The following is a 20,342-nucleotide window of genomic DNA, read 5'->3' as shown; positions in this document are numbered from 1 at the left end:
TAAAATGTGTTGGGGAGAAAAAATGAAGGTCAAATCTTTTATTTTTACTTCATTAAAGTGTCTGACATATGAACAGAAAACAAATTTAACCAATATCTTTATCACAAACATTTAAAATGAAGAGTTTATTTTTCGATAAATAACAATGCAACACATAAATATTGCACACCTGATTAGGATGAAGGAATAACAATCTTTTAGGTCAGTTTTTTATCTGTCTGCACAATGGCTTTGACCAGATTAACAAATCGAACTGTCGCCCAGAGTCTAAAACAATCTGCATGCAGATCAATTCACTTAACCTTTAGACCCCCCTCGTGCATTTTGAAGCTGATTTGGCATCTCCTGTTCCCTCACTGTGCCACCAGGACCTGACCCCTTTGTGCATGTTGGCCGTGTGGGGCTGTGCTCTGGGACTATCCAGTGTTGTTTATGGCAAATGGAGTGGAGGGGAGGGAGGGAGGGGGGGGCTATTCAACGAGTTTGGACCGTGCTCTCAGCTTCATAGAGAGAGATGGCGGTTACATTTCCCCTCACTGCTGTGTATTACCGATGACTCTGTTTTAACATGTTTGGCACAGATGATTTATCTTTATAAGGCGATACCATTAATCTAAGGTACTTGGCCTTAAAGTACACAGATTTGAATTCAGCAAAAGTGGAAGTACCACAGATTAAAACGTCTACATTAAACATTTAGTAAAAGTACATAAAAATATGCTAGTCATCAGTGAGAATGACCTGATTCAAGTAATGAACTATTCTACACATTATATCTTTAGATATTCAAATTGATGCTTTCATGTGTGTGCACAGCTTTCATTATGCAAAGGTTGAAAGGCAGAGCTCATTCTGAATACATGATGTGTTGCTGCGTAGCTTGGGGAATTGGATTGTATGAGATCCATAAAGTCTAATCTTATCTTAACCTGTGGCATTATAAACTAAGTAGTAACGTTATGTAAGAAGGGAAAGGTACAAAAACAACTGTCATTGTTGTTCAGTAGAAGCATTGAGTTGCAGAAAAAAATGAAATGCTCAAACACTCTCTAACTCTGTACACAGAAAAAGAGTGTGAACGTGGTCGGTAAAAACAGCCAAATCTTACTGTTCATCAAATCCAGCCGCTAACCTTTGAGCTGAATGAACGTATATTTAGATCTTATATATTTTACAAACACTAATGTTCACCCACCTTTTGGGAATTTCACTTTCTCAACTTCCATAGACTATAAGTGAGATAGAGCGGGTTGTCCACTTATTGGTACATCAGTGGTTCTTTGCTTTTCCAGTCAACATGTCATGTGTCCTTTTTTTTAATTTTTTTTTAGAAATACTGTGATTTCTTTGGCAATATCCTTATCCTAGTTTTGTATTTGTATGTATGCAATCTATCTATCTGTGTGTACAAATAGGCTTCAAAATCTGCAGAAACTAAGCAATCTTTTATATTTCCACTACAATTCAAGGTGTATTCATCTTCAGAGAAATGATGAGGCTTTATCATGGCTAATGAACTATTCTACACATTATACTCTCGCAGCTTACAAGAAACATTTTGGAAAAGAATGTTTAGATATAAAAACATACAAAATCAAAACAAACAAAAAAGTCAGAATACTTGTTGAGTAAAAGACTCAAGACTAATAAACATCAGTATAACAGTGGGCTAGCAATAAAGGTGATTATTTCCAACAAGCTTATTGCTTATATGCTTATCCTTTTGTCATTAAAAACTGCCTTCTTTAGGCAGTGCTTGTTTTTAGGGAAGCACACCTGTGTCAGGTGACTGAAATGTTACTATAGATCATTTAAATACATTACATAATACCCATATGGTTTGATATGCTTTATTTTTAACAACTTCTGTTAAGCTTATTCAGTCAAGTGTAAATCGTTTTGAGTCTCAAACATCAATAAATGTCTTGATGAAATATCTGAACACAATGGTTTGTTTTTTAGGATAATGAATGATTTAGAAAGGCCCTCATTCTCCACTATTTCATCATAATAGCAGAGGAGTTTATGCATAATGTAAGTCAGTACTGTAGGTTCATTCTTGGTTGGGTCTTGATCACCTTCCTGTGACTAAGATGAAGAATCCCGATAGCAGTCAGCTTCTCCGTCACTGTGTCAAAATCAAAAGTCTCTCCAAACACATCAGGTCATGTGTGTCAGAGCTACTCACCTCACCTTTAACTCTCTAACAGGTTCTTGCCCTCTCCCTCTCTCTCTCTCTCTCTCTCTCGCTCTCTCTCTTCAGGTCAGGACACCAAGGAGTCTCTGTGGCCTTTCTTGGAGTCGAAACACTGCATGAAACTGGAGAATCAAATATACCAAAGGGTTATGATCTCTTCCTCTCATTGATGTTTGTATTCTGATTGTTGTGTTTTGTAAGCTTAGCTACTTAAACTCAATAATAACATTACTTTATCTTTGTGACTTCAAAAATGAATGGTCTATTAAAGTTTTAACAATTTTGAAGAAATGCAGATTCGCCACAATCCACTGGCACATGGTGGACCACAGTAAATGCTGGCATGATGATCAAATCCTTTTTATTTGTTTATTTGTTAGGATCCCCATTAGCTGTATGCTAGAGCTCAGGTATTCTTCCTAGGGTCCACATTAAAAAAAAAACATTAACAGGAATATAAAATGTTAATTGAAAACATAATTAAGCTCCACAGACCACACAAACCATCCTAATTTTTATTCAATTATATATTGCACGCCAAGTTCTGGCTGATTTGTAACTTGTATTATTATTAAAGAGTAATTTCATGAGCACTGGTACATAGTACAAAAGCAGCAGGACTTCTAAGCACAGGTATCACTCCACCTTAAATGAAGGATGTGCTGTGAATGTACGTAACAGACAGCAGCAGAGGGTTTTTGTCTGGATGATTAAGCTGGTGCACTGAAATTACAACCCCCCTCCCCCCCCCCCCCCCACCAAAAAGAAGTGCTCCTTTTTCATTGGCTGTATGAGAAATGGAGAAAAAACAGCTGAATGAACAAAATACAAAGCATATTGTAGACACGCACAGAGGGCAGGAAAATGTTCATATGTTATTTGGCAATAGTTCAGTTTGAATCAGTGTGTGAAAATATTTTATTTAGTGAAGCAATCTTAACGATTCATTTAACAATATGTTGTTGCTTATCAGTTTCTACTGCTGTTGTAAAAAAGCAATATCACACTCTAGGTCGTGCTGTTGCACTGAACATCAGCATGCTGTGATTATCTTTGGAACAAGGTCGAGCTGTGCTGACATTCAGTACAACAGCAACATGAGAGCTCTCTCTCTCGTGATATGTGTCGTTAGGTTGTAAGCGTTATTTGTTGTCAATGCAGTTTGAACAAGAAAACTTTTGAGCAATGAAATCAAACACATACTCTCTTGAATGTATCCTTGTTGTTTCCACATTACAGCTTAAGGCTTATAAAAACTGAAGTCAGAAGAAAAACTAAGCAACTCGACAACTAATAACAGGGTTAAAAAACAGTAAAATGTTCAAAACTCACCCAATTATCCCAGCGGGGATGAAGAGGAGAATGGCAGCACAGAGGAAAAGGAAACCCTTCATGAAATTCAGCGTGAGTGGATAGAGTGAGTTGAAGAGGCCACTGCCCACAAGAAAACAGAAGCTATCCAAACAGGCAACAGATGCAAACAGGGCGCCTGGGAGAGAGAATAGACACACTGATATGTACACAAACTGCAAGCTAGCTCTCAATTTGAGTTGTATCCTGATCATTTGGTTCATTTACACAAGAAAACAATACACTATTAGTACACTTTTTTTCAACACCATCCTCACATTTTGAAACCATTGCACATTTCGCTGGGTTAAAGACGGCTTGCATTTTGTTCATGTTCAGTGACTGACCTTGTTCTGATTGGGCCACCAGATTAGACAGCTTTGACCTGAGCACGGGCAACGGAGCCATGAAGAGGAACAACAGAGCATAACCTGGAGACAGAAAAATATATTTGATACATAATGTAGACCTCAGGCAGGCCAACCCGACTCCCCCCAAGTCACCATTAGTCCCAATTTTTATTTAATCGGGCATGGCTGTGTGAGGAGATAGAGCGGGTTGTCCACTTATTGGTACATCAGTGGTTCTTTGCTTTTCCAGTCAACATGTCATGTGTCCTTGTTCTTTTTTTTTTAGAAATACTGTGATTTCTTTGGCAATATCCTAATTCTAGTTTTGTATTTGTATGTATGGAATCTATTTATCTGTACAAATAGGCTTCAAAATGTGCAGAAACTAAGCAATCGTTTATATTTCCACTACAATCCAAGGTTCATTTTTGCTGATTATGTCCACAGGGTGTTGGCGGAGCTGGGTGTTTATTGTCTGGTATTCAAGGTTCCCAACAAGCACAAGGTCTCTTCAGTCTGTAACTTGCTGAGCTGTGACATCATGACAATATTTGACTGATAATGTGAGACCAGTTTCACCTGTGGCTGGAAAAAGTGTTCATGTCTTTCGAAACCATTTGGCAGTGCTTGTAAAGCACAAACAAAGGAGCACAGTAAGAGTAAAAGGGAAATGTTCACTTCTTCTGTCATTAAAGCTACTGTGAGAAACTTCAACTGATTTGTGTTGCAGTGACACATAAGAAATATAACTATATAATAATAATCAATCACCTGATGGTCTCCTTTATTTTAGTAGGTCATGTAAAGACAGCATTATTAATTTCAGTCTGTTTTATAAACAGCTGAAAGCTATTCAAAGGAGCTTCACATTGGTATTAAATAAGATTCAAACTTTTTTCTTCAAGGAATAAGACTTTATTTTGTCATATATGTAGTCATGCTTCATAATGGCTGAATATTGTCAATAATGCTAAGATAAATACTTTTTATTTTAATCAATCTTTATTTGTATAACAAATGAATTGTTATGGATATTCCAGTTAAACTTTTTAACAGTCAGAAACCTTGAGCAGAACCAGACTCATGTTGAATAGCCAACTGCAAAAACTGTGTTGGGTTTGTAAAGTGGGATTGAGGTCATTGCAGAAAGAAGTATGACTCTATTCTCGCTTGTCTCACCTGTGAACATGAGCTGGGTGGTGTCAGCCACAGAGAGAACCAGCAGACCAGAGATGTTAGAGACCAGACCCACGACAGCCACCCAGGAGTCCTTCAGGCAGTGCTGCATGAGCTTCAGCCCCATCAGACTGGTGAGGTAGGCCATCTGCTGAGCTGCCGCTCCGTAGCCAATCAGGGCAGAGCCCCAGCACAGCGGTGAGCTCAACTCATAAAGCACATACAAGTCCCTACTGCCAAAGTGTATGGTCACCACCAGGAAGAAGCTCAGCATGTACAGCCACAGCCTGTATCTGTGAAAGCTTCCCTTTGTCTGACCGCTGATGCCTCCTGTCGAAAAGAGTTGCCAGACGGTTTTATGATGGCGGTAGGTTAGGAGCTTGGCATTTGGGTCTAGCGGGACAGACTCACGGACAAACAGGTAAACATACAGAGCTGTGGCCAAGTTAGTGGCTAGGACCAGCCAGAACGGGTTGATGTACCTAAACACAGGCATAAAAATAAATGATAAAGGGCACATGTATAAATGATGATTTTTTACGCACTATGATGCATATTTCTTACCCTTGAGCCTTTCGCCACTGCCCACCTATAACGCTGGCTAGAATCCCTGCAAGGCCCAGACAAGCCTCCAAGACTGCCACCCTGAGGGTGAGGGATTTTTTGTCACTGATGTCCGCAACATAACAGAAGCAGGCAGCCACGACAGCATTGAATTCCCCTGTGAGGCCACTAAGCAGTCTGCCGATAAGAAACCAGATCAGCGGTAGCTTCAGGTACATGGCTACGAGGTAAACCGCCGCTTGGACGGCCATGCCTAGGTTAGGGATGATGAGGACACGTCTACGACCTGCACTGTCACTCCAAGATCCTAGGAGAGGCACCACCAGTATGCCTACAGAAAAGCCCCCAAGGCTGATGTACAGGTTCCAGTGGGCTGTCAAGGTTTGTACTTGCTGTGAAAACATAAAAAGCCCAGTCAAGCACATTTCTCAGCTGACAGAAAAGAGAAGTTACACTGAGGATATTCAAGTTGTGGTTACTTTGCCTCTATTCAACCTATGATCACATTTATCATGCACACTTTTTTTTTTTAAATGTTGACCCCAAATAGATGTTTTGGAGAACAGAACACAAAACTGCTGACCTTTAAAACAACGTCTACTGGTTCTCAATGATTAAGCTGCTTAGTTTCAACTTGTGACTATTGTTCCTCTTTGAGGAAACTGTTCCTGAGTTTCATTTTGCGAGGACAAAAAAGAGTATTTTCCATTAATTGGGAAGAGCACATCAAACTGTTTTACAATCAATGCACCTGTTGGCACAGATGATCTACTGGCCTCTTCTGTATGTATGTATGGTCCCATTGCTACTTATTGTAGGCCTACCTGCATTCATGTATTTCAGTGCTGCCTTGCTTTAATGGTACAATAGTGATGTGAGTGTGTTGTTGTTGCATATAAGCACAAACTATTTTTAGTGTTAACATTAATACCCCTCATTGTGTTGCTTTGCATGCTCGCTGTGCTCATTTTGCAAGATCTATTCAATTTCAAGCACTTGACAATGCAACATAAAGATGTTGTGTGTTTGAATCAGTAACATCACAGATGACTATGAAACTGGTGTTCTGGCTGAGAGGAAGAAATGCAGCATTTTGAGACCCTCATTAGTTTCTAATTCATGGTAACTTATTTTCTACAGCAAATAAAGAGGGAAAAAAACAGTTGAATCTCATAATCTCAGATAATCCCACTAACCTAAGCAAGCAACTTTAATTTATGTTAAAATTCGAGTAAGTAGTTGAACATGGTATTTAAATCATACATATGGCAAATACAACGAGAACAGACTGGGGTTTTCCTATGAATTTAATGTGAATTGAGTTGAAACAGGATCTACATCAGTACATGAAGACCTAACCTCTTGAAGGGGGTCCGGGGTCAAGGAGCCATTGCAGCTCAACCTCCTGGAGCCATTGTAACCGATATCATCGCTGACTCGGTCCCACACATACTGAGTGGCCAATGGAGACTGCAGGGCAATTGAAAACATGGAGAGGAACATGACCGGCTCTACAGTCAGCGGCAGCGGGCATGTAAACGGTGGTCGCCAGGAGCGGGTGGTCGAGACAGCAGCCTCATCTTTGAGTCCACATGAGCCATACGTGGAAAGTTCTTCCTCGGTGGAAGTGGCGCTGAGCACATCTCCGGATAGGATAGCTGCGGTGTCCCGCTCGTCCATGTCAAGCCGTCCTTAACTTCAACACATGAACTGTCACTTTATATTCAGAGTAGGTTAACTCCCTCAATTTAAACTTGCTCTCTGCTCCCTTCACGTAAAGTCGCGGGTTAGCCACGTAAAATCATCCTAACGCCGGTGTTTTCAACAAATAAAGTTGTCAAGAGTGAGTGGGTGAAGTGACCTCAGCTTGAAGGTAACTTATCTACCAGCTCAGCTCAGAGGAGGTGTTACTGCTGCGCATGAAAGTTGGAGTTCAGCAGCCTCCTCTGGACGAAGATGAGAACTACATTTCAGGGTAAAGACCACTGAGACCGTTTTTTTTCTGTCCGAAATTGACACGCGTTAAAAAGAAATACGATTCAATTCAATTCAATTCAGTTTATTTTGTGTAGCGTCAACTCATAACAAGTGTTATCTCAAGACACTTTACAAAAAGCAGGTAAAATACCTTACTCTTTGTCTGTTAACATTACAAAAGAGCAGGTAAAAAGACCTTACTCATTGTTATGTTACAAAAAGCAGGTAAAAGACCTTACTTATTGTTATGTTACAAAAAGCAGGTAAAAGACCTTACTCATTGTTATGTTACAAAAAGCAGGTAAAAGACCTTACTCATTGTTATGTTACAAAAAGCAGGTAAAAGACCTTACTCATTGTTATGTTACAAAAAGCAGGTAAAAGACCTTACTTATTGTTATGTTACAAAAAGCAGGTAAAAGACCTTACTCATTGTTATGTTACAAAAAGCAGGTAAAAGACCTTACTTATTGCTATGTTACAAAGACCCGGCCTATCCATCATGAGCACTTTAGCAAAGCAGCAAAAGTTACAGTGGTAAGAAAAAAACTGCCTTATTAAAAGGCAGAAATCTTTGGCCGGATCCCAGGCTTATGACGAAACAGCCTTCACAGGCCTAGACTGTGCTGGGGTTGGAAGGGGATAGGGGGAGAGATGGGATAAGATGCAGGAAGAGGGATAGGGAGCAAGGAGGGGTTGGGGGGAGGCAAGCCGTCCATCAACAATCAACGATCTCATGTTATGTTATGTCAATCATGTTGTGAATTCTCCCCATGCTGCCTAAATGGTGACCTCTGCTGCACAGAGCTGTTACATCCAGAAACATGGCTTAGGATGATGAAAAAAATCCTTTAAAGAGCAACCTCTGTCATCTCTTTAATTTGGGAGTCTCAGGCGGTCTGCCCATTCTTAAGAACCTGAGAAGTTTTAATACTCCTCTCATGTTTATTACCATTGACAAGTTATTAAAAGTTAGTTACAACATTATCTTCAGAAGTAATTTCTTATTCTGTTTTAAGTAAGCTCCCTTCATTATTTTATGTCACTTTTCTTTCTCTGTCTATTAGAAGATTATGTAAAAGACAAGTCATACATTTAAAAAGTTGTTTTTCTCTATTCTGAAAATGACTGGGGCTATGTAATAACTTTTTGGGACTTTGATCGGAATTAGCTATAAACTTAAGGTTGCTCCCGGCTACAAAACATCAATTATCATCCTCTTGCGCATGAACACACACACACACACACACACACACACACACACACACACACACACCCACAAACACACACACCGGGCCAACAGTAGGTAGTGATCTGGTTCGTCCACATTTCAGCTCTGGGAGGCTTTTTCCTTGGAATCACAAGATTGTTTTTCAGTTACTCCCACGTGATTTATTTACAAGGCCTCTACCCCTTTTGTTTTGTTTTCGTAGACTACCGTCCTCTGCTCTTTCAGAAACATTTTTGTTTGTCCTGTCAGACATAAGGAGGGGTTATTACAGTATTAGTTCCACATTTATTTTTTGCTTTGACTTTAAAAACACATGAGTCATGTAGTAGCCTAATGTAATAGGTTCATTAAGGCTTGTACTACACTGCATTTTGAGTCTTTTTTTTTGTTTTACATGCATTGTAAAGCTCCATCACAACCAAGTGCACTACCACTATATAATTATATATAAATAAATATAAATATATAATTTCATACTTTTTATACTTCATGTATATCATCCTGATATTATTCAAAATGTACTCTGACATAGGTCTTCTTTGGAACAGGGTTTTTAAATTTTTTTAAATGTCCTTTTTACATGAGAATCTGAATGCTCACAATATCATTGGACTCCTTGTCACACCATCAAATTTCAAATGTGGATTATTGTGGGAATACAGTGTGTTTGTAATGGTCACCATGTTTATTCAATCGGCATGGCTGTGTGAGGAAATAGAGCGGCTTGTCCACTAATTGGTACATCAGTGGTTTTTTGCTTTTCCAGTCAACATGTCATGTTTCCTTGGGTAAGATAGGTAAGAACCCTACATTTCTCCTGAGGCAAAGCTTTCAGTGTGTCGCTTTTTGTATGAATGGAAGAATGATATGTTGGTGTTGACTTAAGTCAGAAAGTCTTTTAAGTCGCCTGAAAACTTCAAAGGCACTTTTATAGAGCACGTTTATCTTTATACCATCTTTCTAATCCAGATAAAACAGAAGTCATATTGTGTAATCAAGATAACAAAGATGATTATTTTTTCTCTGCTGCCAATAGCTTCTGATATCTCACGTTCTATATTTCCTTTTCACTACAGGGAAACACACCCTGAACCTGCAGACCCCTCACTCCTGAGTTAATATTTAACCTATTTCTAGGTTGACATACTGTTAATACCACCATAAATACTGTGGCTTTGTCTGTCACTGTCTCTTTGATATTCTTCCTCTCTGGCTATTTGTGGATCATGGCTGGATTTCTTACACTTCTGTGGAGGTATAGGAATTACATCGTGATAGTCCTGACTCCTCTTTTACTTCTGCCTCTGCCGCTGGTCATCCAAACCCAGGTAAGAAAAAAAACACAAATTGAGTTCTTATCCAATTTTTGGAACAAAATGGATTCTACAGGCAAAAGTCAGTGTTTAGTGTGACCTCCCTTGGACCATTTCACATTTTGATCTTGACTTTTCGGGGGACAGTCTTAAAATGTTCTTAAGTAATCTTTTTATATATTTTACCAGGCTTCTTTCTGCACTTGCCGGACGTCTTCTTTAGATTTAGGCTGTCTTTAGTTTATTTCTCTTTCCAGATGATCCCATACTTCCTCTATAATATTACAGTAAGGCCTGGACAGTTTAAAGGCATGTCCACTTCTGTCGGCGTTTTATCAGCCGTTTCTCTCCAAGTGTAATCTCACTGCATGAGCAGTCATGTTTGTTGTCATGTTGAAAAAAAAACTTTGCAAAGTGGTGCTTTCCAGAATGGATGACATCACAAAATGTGAATGGATGAAATCACATTTTGATTTCTCCTCAGAGTTTTGCTTTAGGGTCAGATTATAAATCGCTGTTCACATTCTTTCACCTCAACCAAGTGTCTGTTTATGATGGAGAAACAATGTTCAATGGTGAATCATTTCTAGACGACATCTTTCAGTGTCTCTATGTCACCCTCACTGAACACTCTGGGTTTAGGTGTCAAACCATATCTCAAAAATTATCTCATAGGATTTACTTCAATTAGAAGACTGATCTGTCTCTACCTTCACTAAAACTAAAGCCACAGGTGAAGCATCAAGGGAAACACCTCATAGCAGGAATCCCTGGGTGTTTTTTTCTTCCCATATCTGACTTTGACCTTTGGCTTTTTCTCTAAAAGCTAAATAAATAAACCAACAATTGAAACTAATAATGCAACAGTGCAATATATTAATACCATCGGTGTCGAACAAAGCACCTCTCAGGACCTGAATTATTTTAAAAAATGGCAGGAACTCCTATTCAAGCCAGAAAGTCTGGATAATTTTTGACCCTTAAATGCAAAAAAATCCACCATCAGAGCCTCTCTGTCTGCATTACCTTCACGTAAACTCCTGCACAGCAGTGTTCAGGAAGTCTTTTACTCACGCTGCTTCATCTATAAAGAGGGCTTGCGTTTAAATGCTGCTTTATTGTTACGATACCTTAAACTGTTCATATAAAAATGTAACAGTTACTCACGTTGCTGATGTCCAATACAGCATTTCATGTGTCATTTTGCAACATTTATTTGTGTTGCAATAACATACTTAATATCCTGAAATATCAAAAGACAGAAATTTGGCGCCGAATTCAGAAACTTGTTCAACTTTAGTACTAGTAGTTTATAATCTTGAAATTCAACTGAATGTGATTTGTTGGTAAACCAGTACAAAGGTCCTGACACCACCCTGACCTTATCTCATATAACAGCATTGTAAAAATGACTGCGTATAACACAGTCGGCAACATGGTAGTAATGGAGAGAAGTGCCATTTGTAAAGGAAGGGCAAACAAAAAAAATGTTTTGTAGAGACTTGTTACAGTTAATGAGGTCATTGAATGCTGATTCTGCTGTGTATACTTTAGTAATGAAAGTGATTCAAAAAGGTTGTTCTAGCATTAAGGGATGGCTCACTTCACAGGGGAGGTTGAATTAACACACTCCCACCTGAAACACTGACCAGATATAATATCATGTTATGAAAGAAATGAGAACCTTTTTTTCGAGACTGCCCCCCCTCCCCTTTCCTTCAATCTGTAAAGTATGCAACATAATGAGGTTACCTTTGATCATCACAAAGCTTCTAAGATGTCAGTGTGCGTAACACATTGTTGTCTTAGCTGCACCCTCTCTGGTGCAGGATGCCAGCCAGTGACACTTAGAAATCTTATGATCAATTAAAGAAAGGGATAATGTTCAGCAGCTAAATCATCTTCTCGATAGATCTCAATGTATTTTGAGATGAACCCTTATAGCTGTTTGACAGTTATGTCTAGCTGTTCACGTTTTGTTCAGCACAATAACACCTATGTGAACTTTAAAAAAACTGTCATAAATAATCAAATGCTTGCATGGACCATTTTACATCCACCATTATAAATTCGAAATACTAGTAAAAATTTAAAAGAAGCATCATCATGCATGATGTACTTCAATTTTTGATGCTCATGCGAACGGAAGCCGTGCTTATTTTGGTGTTCAGCCTCAGTGGCGAGCAACTTGGGGGCCATTGAACTGGACTGAATTAAAATATGAAATGATAGTTATGGCAAATGATCTAAAAAATGATCAATGTTTAAGGTATTTTTACATATCTGGCACAACATATTCTGACCGCAAAATTCCCACAAAGAGCATGCAGATTTTAAATCATTTACAGTAAAATCATGCACTTCTGCTTGTACTGTGTATCTGTCATTACAGGAGGCAAAATGTGGCTTTGTGATAATCCTCATGGCGCTGTACTGGTGTACAGAGTGTCTCCCTCTGGCTGTGACTGCCCTGCTGCCTGTCATTCTCTACCCCATGCTGGGCATCATGCAAGCAACAGAGGTATTATTTTTTTATTATTTTAATAAACAAGGAATACATTCTATGCTCCTACATAAGCCTTTCTAGATATCCCTTCTGCTCTCCTTATCCCGTCTTCAAGGTTTCTATACAGTACCTGAAAGACTCCAACATGCTGTTTATGGGTGGGCTGATGGTTGCAATGGCTGTCGAGAAGTGGAACCTGCACACAAGGATCGCCCTTCATGTTCTGCTTATTGTGGGGATGAAGCCAGCCCCGTGAGAAATGTTATTCTTTACATGCATTAACCTACACATACTGCATCAAGCAAATGAAGTATGGGGATCCCCCTGAACATGAATTGTGTTTTTAATCATAGCTAACGTTTCTTTACATTCCTTCCTGATCTTATTGTTTGTTGTGCATCCTCTACAGCCTGTTGATCGGTATCATGAGCACCACAGCCTTTCTGTCCATGTGGATCAGTAACGCTGCCTCCACAGCCATGATGCTGCCTATCACCAGCGCTGTGCTGCAACAGCTCCGTGACACAGAGGCCGCCGCTGAAGAGAGGGATCGTAACGTGGCTGCTGCAAAGGATGGTCAGGAAAACCAGGTGTTCGAGATGGGGGACATTAAAGAAAGCAATGAGATGGAGGTCACAGCCATTGAGAGCAGCGTCAACAATGGTGTGTGACAGGGTTAATGTTTTACTTGTGAATTTTTTGTTGCTTTATATTTTAATGTTGTTGCTTTTTGCAGATACAGATAGAGATAATGACAGCAGAAGCGTGAAAGAAAATTATGTGACGTCAAGTATGGTTTTTCTTCTTCAAAACTTTATATAAGTAACAGCCCCGTCTATAAAAGAGAAATACATCATAGAATATAGACAGAGTGCCACACAGTCCCAAATGCACCCTTGCCTTCATCCAAACAGAGACATGTAATAGTAAACTTTCACAGAACTCTTGAAATCCAACAGAAATAACAGAAACTACTGAGAATGGAGGCCCAATCAATAGATTCAAAAATTAAGACGTCTTTCCAATGCTGAAGGTCTGACTTTTGTCACTCCAGAGGATAGTGACAGGAGTCCAGCGACTGAGCGGCGCAGAATGAAGGCAAAGCGGAAGTATGATAATTGGAGGAAAGGCATGAGCCTGAGTGTTTGTTATGCCGCCAGCATCGGTGGGACAGCCACCCTCACTGGGACAACACCCAATGTCATCCTGCAAGGTCAGATAAATGAGTAAGACCTCCAAACATTCAAATAAACACTTCTTACTCGGCCTGGATTCAATTATCAAAACCAAACCAGATACAGAGTTAGTTGCTTGGGTTCTACCTGCTTCTGATCCAAATGTTCTCATCAACAGACTCTTCCCAGAGAATGGAGGCCTAATCAACTTTGCAAGCTTTTTTGGCTTCTCTTTCCCAAACATGGTGCTAATGCTCGCCCTGTCTTGGTTGTGGCTGCAGTTAATGTTTTTTGGCTTCAAGTAAGTTCCATTGATTGCAGTCGTTCTTTGTTTTAATATCTCACTATTTTTTAAATGAGTCATTTATCTTCACATTGTGTTATATCAGCTTGAAAAAGTCCTTTGGATGTGGCACAAATAAGGAAGGCGACAGAGAGGCGTACCAGGTGATCAAAAACCAGTACAAAAATTTGGGCAGGATGAGCTTCGCTGAGGCCTGTGTGCTGGTGATCTTCACGCTGCTGGTTCTTCTGTGGTTTACCAGGAATCCTGGGTTTATGCCTGGCTGGGCCACTGTGCTCTTCAACAAAGAAAAAACGTGAGTATAAATAAGTTTCAAAGCCTTTCATGACCTAATAAAGTGAACAGTTCACCAGGGATAGACCAAAACTAGGAGGTAAATATAAGGAAGGGTCAACTATTAAAGGTTTCTGTCGTGCTTAGTGCTGGTCCTTCTAAAGAAGTTTTAATCTTTGAATGGTCTCAAGTCAGAAGCTTGAATTGTTCAAACCTGTTTTCCTCTGTTGAGTCTTGTGGTTTATTCATAAAGTGTTTCCTGTCATCACTGCAGTGAACTCAAGACGGTCGTCGAGTGTTCTCAAGTTAATACATGAAATGTGTTTCCTCATCAGGTACGTCACAGATGGCACTGTGGCCATATTAATGTCTTCCCTTTTCTTCTGTATCCCGTCCAAATTACCGAGTTGCAACAGGAAGTCTGAGGACGGTAGGTTGAAGACATGCAGCTTTTCATTTTGTGAATAACAAGTGCATTGCTTTCCCTATGCGATCAAAAAAATGTTACAAAATGTTAAATATGAACAAAACAAACTTTCTATTGAGTATTTTTGCGTAATATATTCATGCTTAATGCTGTCATTGTTTGGTAACTGTTATAAAATTATTTTGAAAAAACCCCTAACGCTAAGTAATTGTTTCAACCATTGACTGCATATTATTATGGACAATGCATCTCCATCTTCTTCCGTTGTACAAAAGCGAAACCAAAATACGCGCACTTCTGCCGCTGGTGACATATTGCACTGGTGATGTTATTTGGGGTCAGACATGCGAAGAAGGGAGCAGGCTGGTTGAAATGGGGAATTGACAGCAACCCCCTTCTGCTAACTGGAGCAGATATTGAACTTACTGATAAATCATCAAAGACCCCTCAGGTCAGTGCAGTCTACAGCAGAACATATTTGTGTGTGGGTTTGAAGCAGATGCTCACAGTTATGGAAGTTTCAAAGACTGCATTGTTGGTTTTGGTTACGTTTTTTCTCGCTTTACCTCGTCAACACATCTGTCAAATATAATGTAGAATCCGCTGCCAAATTTGTATCAAATAACTGATTAAAAAAATAAACACTTTGACATAAATCAGCATGATATTAACTATTGTGGAAAAAAAAGACATGCATTGAATATGCTCTGTAGATTGACCCATGTCCCATCTGTAAACATGGAGTAGGAGGGTTTTATGACCTATACAGCAGCCACTCAGCCTCTGAGTGTTTTGGCATCATTCTCATACAGCTGTCTCTTTGTCCATCTTTATATACTTTCCTTTGTTATCTTGTATTTGGTTCTATCTTTGCACATCTGGATAGCCCAATGGGAAGTATTCATTTACTTGTTACATCTTATTTTATTTTAAAAAGAAATAACGTTCGAATACAGAATACAATGCAGGTACTCATTAAATCAGTCCTATAAATCATGTAAAAAAACAAACGCATACAAACAGCAATATTTGTGTGCTCAGTCAAATGCTTAAGATAATGGTGCAGTTTTGTAACCACATCTGTCCTAAGAGGTGTGTCCTGTAACAGATAAAGATACACTCAATAGCCTTCACTACTTGTGAAAACTCATCTTGCTGATTTGGGGCTTAGTGAAATGTGTTGTCACAAATGTTTCCTGAGTTGTAGGCTGATAGCACGGCCTGCATGGTCAGGTCAGGCCTGCACTGCAGCTCATGCTGTGCTGTTACTTACACAAATTACTTTTGGCCCAAAAAGTAATTTATTCCAATGGTAACCTTAGTTAAATGTGTCAATCTGCTTCCTGCAAGCATCAGAGTCTTCTGTGCTCCTAAAAAAGTGGAAGAGCAAGCAGAGTGACACAATGCTTTTGTGGCAGCCTTCGAGTTGCCAAAGTCCATTTCTCACCTTGGAAAATGAAAAAAAAGTTCAAAGTCTAGTAACAAGATCACACTTAAATCAGGTTTTAGTGATAGTTTAGCAGTTTATCACATTTCCGTTTATCTTTACAGAGTTCACGATGGTCAAAACCTCATATAACCAGACAATAAAAGCTGGTGTATTCTACAGTTAGGTTAGATAGATCATTATCTTTGTCTATTCTACCAAATGCAGAATTTGTGCAATTAACCTGTTTCTGTCCCTCCTAATAGGGGCATCTGCTGAAGCCGTTTCACCGCTGCTAAGCTGGGACATCGTCCATAAAAAGATGCCATGGAACATTGTTTTGCTCCTTGGAGGCGGTTTTGCAATGGCCCAAGGAAGTGAGGTAAGACAGACGATCTTTAAGTCCACATTTTTCTGAGGCAAAAAAAAAGTGTACAAATGAGCTCATGTTGGTTTGTGTATCTTCATTTGGTCTAAAGAAATCTGGACTTTCCACGTGGCTGGGAGAAAGTCTTGTACCGCTGCAGAGCATCCCTCCTTTTGCCATCTCTATCCTGCTGTGTTTTTTGGTGGCCATGTTCACTGAATGTTCCAGCAACACTGCTACCGCAACTCTCTTCCTACCCATACTGGCCTCAATGGTGAGACAAAGCACAATATAATTTCTTAATCTTTTAACGACTTTGCTTTGTGTTATTGCTGTAGTACAAGGACAGTTGCTTGCTTTTGGTTGGTTTAGCATCTTAATGGATTGTGTATACTACCCACAGCGAAGTCTAACAATGGCGACCTGATAAATTTAAACCTGCATGTGTTTGAATGTAGAAATAAATCTTTATGTCCAGGCAACTGCTATAAAGGTTCATCCGCTGTACGTCATGCTTCCCTGCACCTTTGCTACCAACCTGGCCTTCATGCTGCCTGTAGCCACACCTCCCAACGCCATCGCCTTCTCCTACGGCAACCTTCGCGTCATCGACATGGTAAGACCTCAGAGAACAGAACCTGTACATGAGTGTCTTGATGTACACTAGGAGTTTTGGATAAAGGCTCATATCCAGATTTCAGATAAGCAGATTATCTTAATCCTTATACGTGAACATTAGTTTCTGTTTGCATAAACATCATATCTTGTATGATAACAATAATAATAGTCAAATATCTAACTAAGCTCAGGGAGACCAAGCGTGCAAATGAAATGTATGCATGTCTTTTGGAAAATTGGACTTGATATTATTACATTGTATTAAAACCCACTCTGACAAAAAAAAACTGTATTGTCTTTGATGAAGGTCTAAATGTCAATATGTCTTATTTTCTGTTGTTTTTTTTCAGGCAAAAGCTGGATTTATGTTGAACATTATCGGAGTCATAACCATCAACATTGCCATTAACACATGGGGGGTGGCCATGTTCCAGCTAGACACCTTTCCAAGTTGGGCAAATGTCTCTAAAACTCCTTGAATATGAACTTAAGAAAGTGGAAACAGGGAGAAACTGTTGGACACAAAAAAATATCAGATTATTTATCGGGATTTTACGACTGGAGGACCTGTCTGACAATGACTTTGTAATTTTTGTGTTAAGCCCACCTGAACACCCCAGCCAGTACAGCCTGGTGTGCACTCAAGGTCTGTCCATTTGTGCTTGCACAGGTTCTTCTATGCAGCTTTCAATCCGAGATCCTTCCTCACATTGTGATCTTCTTCAGAAACAACCGAACGTGATGGCCGGGAAACATTGGAGCACCTTTTGTTGATGTTTTGACTAAACTGAGATCACTTCATTTGGACAAATCCTACTTTGGACAGTCAACCAAGACGACCCAAACTCAAAACTTGAAGTGTCAAAGCATTGATTTATAAGATTTTCACTCAAAAACTTAAAAATGTCACAAGTGTTTATCCTAGCAGAAGTAATTTTAGGGCTAAACATACATCATTTGAGTTTTCATGAAAACCCGAAAGATGTAATGTTACATTATCCTAATTATAATTAAACAAGTAAAGTTTAAAGTTTAATCAACAACAAGAAACAAATATTATGTAGTTGTTCTACGTGCTTACTAATGGATTTTCATATGAGATGTTATTACCAAATGATTAAAGGCTTTATATGTGATTTTTTGATCTAGCAGATGTCGCCCTTGAGAACCAGCATGAAACCAAAACAACTTTATGCATTGTTTTGTTAGCATGCTAATGCTAGCGATCTTTATTATGCTCATATCTTCACACTGCATGTAAATTTACCCGAAATGAGTGTGATCTAGAAACACAGTTAAGCAGTGAGTACAGTATGTTATTCTTCTTTTCTCTAGTCCCTCAATTAAACAACTTTTATACGTGAGGGGATGAACCGGCTGCTGTCTCGGCGATGTCAACAAACTGAAAATATGACTCGGTAAACTTGGAAAACATCACAGACAGTGGGACTCGGGTGTTACACCCATTGTAGACAGTCATTACTCACAGAGTTATTTTCAGAGGATATACTTGATTTCTATTATATTTAAGTGTGAAAAATTGCATATAAAGCCTTTAAGTGTGGTAGAGGAATGCTCTTTATATAGGACACAATGGATGGTAACATCAGTAACTATTTTACAGATTTGGCTGGAGTGTGGGATATTTACACTTAAATGAACCATACTCATCTCTACTTTTAGTTGGTAACTCAGAGCAAAAAAAACCCCCAAAAAACTACATGCAATTCTGAATAAATTGTTTTTGAAAAGCAGAATATTCATTGTCAAAGAACATAAATCTTTGGAAAAAAATATCCTGCAGGTTCACTGTACCTTTGGCTGAGACTGTTAAATTTAATGATGGATTCAAATCTCATTGCCATCCATAGGATTAGGACCACTGGGTCCCCAATTAATTTAAAGAGATCCAAGAGGACAGAAGGCAAATCCCTCCAAGGGTCAATGAGGGAGATAGGCAAAATGATTGAAAGAAAGGGAAATCAATTTCAGGAAACTGAAAATATTTCATTGAACTGTTTGGCAGGGTTTTATATAAATTTGTTACATGTGAATGCTCTGAGCTAAACCGGATTTTAAAGTGGTGAAAGTACAGTACAGACAGGTCATACAAGTAAGCAGTTATAAAATCCAAAATTTTCTTTTGCAATCTGGTGACCATTCCTCCAGTAAAAACTAAAAGACAGCATCATTCAAAGGAAATACTGTATTTTCTCACAGTGATGGAAGTTTATGAAGTTGAGATGAATTTCAACTATCAGAGGTAAGAGAACTATTTATGTCATGATATGTTATGGTTTCATTTTTAATGGCAACTTTTTTTTCTTCTTCAAATCATAACGTAAGCCAGTCCTTTTTTTCCTGTGATCTTTTAACAAATCAACAATTAGGATGTTTTAGTCTGCAGTTCAATTTCTACTCGAAAGCTTTTGGGGATTGTAAGATTTTTGGTATTAGCCTTTGTTAAAACTTAGACTGAATAAACAGAACAAACAAAAAACATGAATGAGGGACATTTTCTCCATTTACCAAGCTAAAATGAATTAGATTTACTGGGTGAGCTCAAGACTTTTTAGATCTTGATAATCTTAGGTACATGATACATTATTACCAGCTTTAGTAAAAACCCTGGAAAACACTTTGAGTGTGTTGAGCCTTTTTAAAGATGTTTTTTTTTATCAAGGGAGGTCAGTTGGGGTTAAATTATAATTTTAAGTCATTGGAGGAGACAGCTGCACATTTTATCGTGAAATATCCCTGGGACAGGAATAGTTATTGCGGATTTTATATAACCTCGGCCTGAGCCAAACCGTGATGTCAGTAATAAATCTAACTGCCTCAGGGACTCTCGGTGTTTCTCTCTACATTTTTATAAGACAATCATAAATTAGTTTCTTCTGACATTAAAGATGGGATTTAATTTACATTTGCTTGATCTTACATTCATTTCTTGATTTATGAATATGTTTTATTTGAGAAACCAACGACAATGCACTTAACATGTTTTTATAGACCAAATTTTTTGATCTGGTGCTGCAAAAACACGTTTGTTATACAGCAAGAGACTAAAAGCAACATTAAGATGAAA

The 20,342-nt window shown here is 38.8% G+C and overlaps 2 protein-coding genes across 2 annotated transcripts; one reads left to right on the top strand and one right to left on the bottom strand.

Annotated features, from left to right (window-relative positions):
- Window positions 1–23: 23 nt before the first annotated feature.
- Window positions 24–7,522, bottom strand: slc46a1 (solute carrier family 46 member 1). Its single transcript, XM_020639324.3, has 6 exons — window positions 6,997–7,522; window positions 5,638–6,029; window positions 5,077–5,555; window positions 3,895–3,978; window positions 3,530–3,686; window positions 24–2,319 (listed from the first exon to the last, which is right to left on the bottom strand). Exons 1-6 carry the CDS (start codon window positions 7,315–7,317, stop codon window positions 2,265–2,267), a joined length of 1,488 nt encoding a protein of 495 aa, XP_020494980.1. The 5' UTR covers window positions 7,318–7,522; the 3' UTR covers window positions 24–2,264.
- A 2,426-nt stretch (window positions 7,523–9,948) lies between these two features.
- Window positions 9,949–20,178, top strand: LOC109988043 (solute carrier family 13 member 2). The gene is made up of 12 exons (XM_020639379.3): window positions 9,949–10,173; window positions 12,551–12,679; window positions 12,780–12,916; window positions 13,074–13,327; window positions 13,698–13,890; window positions 14,018–14,140; window positions 14,229–14,438; window positions 14,752–14,846; window positions 16,536–16,651; window positions 16,749–16,910; window positions 17,115–17,252; window positions 17,605–20,178. The coding sequence occupies exons 1-12, from the start codon at window positions 10,072–10,074 to the stop codon at window positions 17,731–17,733; spliced, it is 1,788 nt and encodes a 595-aa protein (XP_020495035.2). The 5' UTR covers window positions 9,949–10,071; the 3' UTR covers window positions 17,734–20,178.
- Window positions 20,179–20,342: the final 164 nt, after the last annotated feature.

This window comes from Labrus bergylta, chromosome 11 (genome assembly GCF_963930695.1).
Source record: "Labrus bergylta chromosome 11, fLabBer1.1, whole genome shotgun sequence".
In the NCBI taxonomy this organism is placed as follows: domain Eukaryota; kingdom Metazoa; phylum Chordata; class Actinopteri; order Labriformes; family Labridae; genus Labrus; species Labrus bergylta.
This window is presented reverse-complemented; position numbering and strand designations above follow the sequence as displayed.

Coding starts and splice junctions, on each gene's coding strand:
- slc46a1 (XM_020639324.3), bottom strand. CDS start 7,317: ATGGACGAGCGGGACACCGCAGCTATCCTATCCGGAGATGTGCTCAGC. Junction 3,979..5,076: donor CACCCAGCTCATGTTCACAG/GTGAGACAAGCG, acceptor TTCTGTCTCCAG/GTTATGCTCTGTTGTTCCTC. Junction 3,687..3,894: donor GGTGGCCCAATCAGAACAAG/GTCAGTCACTGA, acceptor TCTCTCTCCCAG/GCGCCCTGTTTGCATCTGTT.
- LOC109988043 (XM_020639379.3), top strand. CDS start 10,072: ATGGCTGGATTTCTTACACTTCTGTGGAGGTATAGGAATTACATCGTG. Junction 10,174..12,550: donor CGCTGGTCATCCAAACCCAG/GTAAGAAAAAAA, acceptor CTGTCATTACAG/GAGGCAAAATGTGGCTTTGT. Junction 12,917..13,073: donor GTGGGGATGAAGCCAGCCCC/GTGAGAAATGTT, acceptor CATCCTCTACAG/CCTGTTGATCGGTATCATGA.